Source organism: Poecilia latipinna, unplaced genomic scaffold, assembly GCF_001443285.1.
Source record: "Poecilia latipinna isolate Pla-1442-1.1 unplaced genomic scaffold, P_latipinna-1.0 Scaffold432, whole genome shotgun sequence".
NCBI classification, from domain to species: domain Eukaryota; kingdom Metazoa; phylum Chordata; class Actinopteri; order Cyprinodontiformes; family Poeciliidae; genus Poecilia; species Poecilia latipinna.
In genome coordinates, this window is record NW_015113048.1 from 147,157 (window position 1) to 153,156 (window position 6,000).

The 6,000-nt window shown below is 46.5% G+C and overlaps 1 protein-coding gene across 6 annotated transcripts in view; it reads left to right on the forward strand.

The window, feature by feature from the left end:
- The window catches only part of raph1b (Ras association (RalGDS/AF-6) and pleckstrin homology domains 1b), a 36,295-nt gene extending 30,603 nt beyond the window's left edge, over positions 1 to 5,692 (forward strand). For 4 of the 6 annotated variants that reach the window (XM_015038155.1, XM_015038157.1, XM_015038158.1 and 1 more), the window contains 4 exons: positions 621 to 719; positions 807 to 927; positions 1,011 to 1,147; positions 1,227 to 5,692. In XM_015038155.1, coding sequence (XP_014893641.1) covers positions 621 to 719; positions 807 to 927; positions 1,011 to 1,147; positions 1,227 to 3,608 — 2,739 coding nt within the window. In that variant the 3' untranslated portion in view covers positions 3,609 to 5,692. The remainder of the gene's footprint in view (positions 1 to 620; positions 720 to 806; positions 928 to 1,010; positions 1,148 to 1,226) is intronic. The other 2 variants (XR_001425718.1, XM_015038156.1) reach the window with 2 other exon arrangements.
- The last annotated feature ends 308 nt before the right edge of the window (positions 5,693 to 6,000 follow it).

Below are 6,000 nucleotides of genomic sequence, written 5' to 3' on the forward strand. Positions count from 1 at the left end.
ATATATGTGTACACCTTTAAAAATTTTCAAAGATGAAAGAGAATTAATTATTGCTACCCAGACGTAAACAGAACTGCGAGCGTTGGTCAGATGAAACTAACATAAAGCTTTTTTGTCATCAAACACTCCAGTTAAGAGTTGAAGTTTGATGTATAAGTAAATCAAACTTTATCTATAAACGTGGGGAAAAAAGTCTTTACAGATGCTGAAAAATAAAAAAATATATAAAAGAAACTCCAAACTTAAAAACTACTAGAGAGTCACATTGGAAATATTCAAACTATGTAAACAAACTAGAAAATTACGTTATTGTTATGGAGAAGATAAAGTATTAGGAGAGAAATAAATCAATCAAAGAGGATGAAGAGGCATGAAAATGTCATCGTTTAGCTTAGTAAGGAAAACATTAAAAAACTAGATTATCTAACGTTACGACCAGCGAAAGATTGATCTACCTCATTTGAAATCTAGATTAAAATGGATCAACATTGGGTCTTTCAACAGTATATCCTGATTCCTTCCGATTTTTACTGAGCAGAATTCAGATTATTGACGGGAAATGTTTTGTCCTTTTATGCAAGATGTAGCCACTAGCTGGGGCTGTTTATTTGTTTTATTAGCATCCCCAAATCCAGAAGAAGTCCCAGTACATCAAATACCTTTGCTGTGATGATGTTAGGACCCTGCACCAGTGGGTGAATGGCATCCGCATCGCCAAGGTGAGTCCAAATCTGTTCATTTTGGGCAATAAGCAATGTTTTTATATGCATTTTCATAAATGACTTGAAGTATGTGCTTATCTATAGTATGGCAAGCAGTTATATGTGAACTACCAGGAAGCAATGAAGAGGACAGAGGCAGCCTATGATTGGTCATCTCTGTCTACCTCCAGCATTCGGTCAGGCTCCAGTTCTGCCAGTATACCTGGTGAGTTTATTTTCTAATCACAGACTCCACTGATAGTGCAGCATGTAGTTAAAACCAAGATTCTTGTGTTTGCATCCTGTCAGAGTCCCAGTCCAATCATTCAGGTCATTCAGACAGTGGCGTGGACACAGCCTCCTCTCATGGCCGGTCCCAGAGTGTGGTGAGCTCCATTTTCTCTGAAGCCTGGAAGAGGGGAACCCAGATGGAGGAGAATTCTAAAGTATGACTTTCTGTCCACAGACATGAAAATGCATGTTAAATAAGAGATTGTGATTTATTTATTGCTTATATTTGCTCAGCAGACCAGGATGGAGGCGTCGCGTGGATCGACGCATTCCTCCCACAGCCACCGGCATCACAGCCAGCATTCAGTGGACCACCCCATCCTCACTCCCCCTCCGCAGCAGCAGCAGCACCACCCACCTCAGCCATCTTTAACGCAACAACCGACAGTGATCCAACCACATCAGCCTCCGTCACCTCCCCAGATGCTGCCACCTCCACCCCCAGAGATGGTACAACCTCCACCTCCGCCACCCAAGTCTCCAGATCCACAGCCCAGCATTAGTTACGATCAGCAGGAACCAGCTGCTGCTCCCAGTCCACCTCCACCCCCTCCACCACCACCCCCTCCGCCTCCTCCACTGCCTCCAGTGCAAATAGTGTCGCACCACTCGCCGGCCCCCACCATGTACAAGTACAGCACCATCACCCGGCTGCAGAACCAGAAGACTTCTTTCAAGCTACCGGCGACGGCTAAGCAAGTCCTGCCTCCACCTCCGACGCCACCTGCGCAGGCCATCAAGCCCAACGTAAATCACATTGCTGCAAGGACCAACGTCCCACCTCCTCCTCCGCCTCCTCCTCCACCTCCGCCATCAATGCCAATCCCGGGGTCCGCAATGGCAGTTTTGCGATTTGGCCCTTTCAACTCGGCTGCTCCTCCTTCCTTCATCCCACCGCCTCCTGCGCTGCACGCCAGCAACATGACGTTTCCTCCTCCTCCGCCTCTGCCTCCACCTGTTGCACCAACCCCCATGAGACAGACAGTTCACACCAATGGGCTGAAGCAGGCGCTAAAGGAGCAGTTTCCCAGTCCACCACGAGAACTGCTGTCTCACAACGGAGATCTTGAGGACTCCCCACCGCCTGCTCCAGCACCACCACCACCACCTCCTCCACCTCCACCACCGCCCCCACCTCCTCCTCCGCCACCCCAACAGTGCCCAATACCAGCACAGTTTCCACCTCCTCCCGGACCCCCCCGAGCTCCACCCAAAACCTTCACTCCTGGTTTTATGCCTCACACTGCACCCAAACCCATGTCCCCAGTATCACCATTCCCTCCTGCGCCAACTCCACCACCTCCGCCCCCACCACCTCCACCCCCTCCTGCACCTTCTCACCTAAAGAAGCAGCTTAGCCTCCAGCAGGGTCACACCCATCCTCCGCCTACCCTTCCCAAGCAGCACAGCCTGACTAAAACACTGAGCGTTTCCACGGGAGCTGCACCTACCATGTCTTTGGTGAAGCAGTTGGCAAGTCAGTTTCCAGGAGCTTCATCCCAAGTCAACCATGCCGAGTACCCTAAAGCCCCACTCTCCCCACCAGCTGTGAAAACGAAACCAAAATGGCAGCCTGGCGGTAACCAACAGCTGCCGTCTCCAGAGTTCCCCCCTCCTCCAGCAGAGGGCAACAACAGCTTCCCTGCACCACCGCCGCCGCCTCCTCCTCCAGCACCCATCACTGGCCCAACGCCACCACCCCCGCCACTTCCCTCTGGAAACATGGGCTCTCCATTGAGGAGATCGCCGTCTGGCTCCTCCAGTTTCGGTGGTAAGAAGCCCCCTCCAGCCCCTCAGAGGAACTCCAGCATTAAGGCTAACTCGTCAGCCTCTTACGAGGAATCCAGGAGGAATTTGCTCAGCAAGTTTGCTCCCCAGGGCAATAGCACCCCATCTTCCCCATGTCCCGTCTCCTCCTCCATTGGCTCTCCTTCAAAGGACCCTTCAAATGGGCCTCCTGCACCTCCTAAACCAGGAAAGCTCAACCTGTCTAACCTACCTTTGGCGCTTCAAGCTAAAGTAAGCCAGGCAAAACAGACAGGTGGTGACTTTCCGTCTCCTCCACCCGAGTGCGCCTACTTTCCACCTCCCCCCCCTGTCTCTGAGCTTTTCCCTCCTCCACCGCCTCCAGGCAATGATGTCCCAAGAGTAGCCGTGGTAAACCCTCAACCCCAAGCTCCCCCTCCTCCGCCGCCTGTCTCCCTTGTTAGCAACTCAATATGGGCAAAGAACTCCCTAAAAAAGACTCCTCCACCCACCCTAGGGCGGCGAAGCAACACTACCCCAGAACCGCCTGGGATATCTCCACCGCCGCCCACATCTCCAAAGGGTAGCTCAGGTCAGCCCAACTTCCTGGCGGATCTCAGTCAGACTTTGAAACGCAAGTCGGTGGGTCGCCAGGCTCCAGGCCTCCCCGGCAAACTGGACCCAGCGGGGACCATGGATGACATGGCGCTGCCTCCGCCGCCCCCGGAGCTGCTACTGGACCAGGGGAAGCAGAGCAACGGAGGAAACGACGGCTATATGTCCGGAAACATCTCAGGCTATGCAACGCTGCGAAAAGGACCACCACCCGCACCGCCCAAACGCGGGGACGCAACCAAACTTACCGGATAACGTCAAACTCTGAGATCAGGATACAACGCAGCTGGCTGAACAGACGTTATTACCTAAATGGATATGAAATCCTGAACTTCTTAAATTCTCTTGTGATCATTGATGAATTGGTGATCTTGTATATACAAAAAGCCAAATCCGACCACCGAATCCAAACAGTGCATTTTGTAAAACAGTACCAAGACTGTTAAGACTGGACCAGGTAAGTATGAAGGATCCAGGTCTGAGCCAAATCATGTTTGCTTTCCTTTTTTTTTTTTTTTTAAATTCTCATAAAGCTATGCCACGTACTTGACTCAAACAGAGAAACGGATCGGAACCACATGTTTCTGCTTTGACCACTGCATGAACCACATGTGATAACAAGCTGGAGTTGTCCTGGGTTGAGTGTCTGTCTCTTTGTGTATGAATGAGAGGGAAACATGCATTGTCTGCATGCATGATTACATATATTGGTGAAGTAGTTGATCATTAAGGAAGGCTGCCATGTTTTCTTTTGTATGAAATAATTTAAAGACTGATGAATTTAACATTGTTTTGTTTTTTTTGTTTAACGCTGGCCAACAAATTTTGTCTAAACCGGAGAAAGGTTTGGTCACTACGGCATGTAGGATTGAGGCGAATAAACACAAGAAGGAAGAGATTCTGCTACACTAATGAATCAACAAAAAAAATTGGTAAAAATTCAGTTTCTCAGAAAATTTGAATGTTACATAAGACAAATAAGAGAAGGATTTTAATACAGAAATATTATGCTGAGCATCTCCACAAGGGTGATCCACAAATGCTAAAGGAGTTTGCTCTATCCAAAGATTTTTAAAGGAAAGTTGAGTTCTGCTATGTTCAAATCCAAAATCAGCACAGTGGTACTTCATGCTTCTCTAAGTTAGTTTTAATTTCAAGCAGGACTTTGCGCCACCTGAACTCCCTTGACGTAAAACCGAATGGAGATTCTGTAGGAAGATGAGTTAGTGGTCATTATCAAATCAATCTTTACTTCCTTACCTCATGAAAAAAGGAGTCCCAATCACAGATTGAAGTCTTACGTAGCAGTACGCTAACATTTCTGAATTAAAACTTCTTTTTATTGCTTTTATGTAACATTTCTGCAACCTACATTTTGGGGTTTAAGCCATAAGCAAAATGAACAAAAATAGATACTTTTTTTTTTTGTGTAATTTCACTTTCTGAACTTACTGAAGTAAGCTTTTGGATGGTATTCTAATGCACTCAGATGCACCTGTAGTATCTGCAGAACCTTCTCAGTTCAAAATTCATTGATCTTTTTACAAAAATGCAAATGTAAAGGAAGCCTCATTATGAACATCTTGGAAAAACTTTATTATTATTATTTAATGCAAAATTAGGAGGAACTGTGTTTAAATGGAGGTGGAGGCCCGTTCCTTGAGTTCCTTGTATGTTGGCTTGATTTTTTATTTTTATTTTTTTCTAGATTTCACCACTGGTTCCCAGCGCCTTTTGAAATCAGGAATACAAACTGGAAATCTCATCTTAGTACACACTGAAGGAGACGTATTCGCCTGGTTAATGTACAGAGCATTACACCGTGTATTTAATAACCCACCATCAGACTTGCATTAGACCGAATGTGCTTTGAATCCCGTATTGTTTCTTCATGGTGCCATTGCTGCTTAAGCCGACGGCGCACAAGGACAGCAGTGCCTAGAAAGCGGAGCATGAAGGGGTTTCCTTGCCTTGCAGCAGTACTTTTTTTTTTTTTTTCCGGGTTCTTGTGCTGTCCATGAAGTCCCCCATTCCCCACGTGTCCTTTTGTGCCATGATGACATATCGGTAATATTTCCACATAATTTAACTGGTGTTTAAAGCAGAGGGAGTTCGTGTCGGCTTCCCTTGCAGGTTGGCTCCGCTGAAGGACTTCAACATGCTTCTCATTTGTCCGAGTCGGCATATCTTAAACCACCTTGACGGGACGTTTGCTAGAGTGCAGTTTGTAAGCTATTAGTGTGGTAAAGTGTGAAGTAAAGGCAAAGAAGGTTGAAGTCGATGTTTCCTCTTGCATATAAACTGAAAATCCCAATATACATGTTCAAACCAGACCTCAACCCCGTCTCAGAGTCCTTATTTGTTCGCATCTCTTGGGGTTTGGTGTTGGCTGGAAATACAGGGCTACTCCGCCCTCTAGTGGTCACATTTTACTCTACACCCTGTGGATGAGATGGCTTATTATTGTAATTCCAGCTACACAGTCCTGAAAATCGAATTTAATATGACGTGAAAAAGTTTTATGATGTGTGCAACAACAATAAAATGTGGTAGAAAATATCCAATTTTTTTTTTTTTTTTTTTTTTTTTATTAACCTTTCAACAGGGGGGGTTAATTTAGAACTCGTTTTCCTTTTTTGTAAAAAAT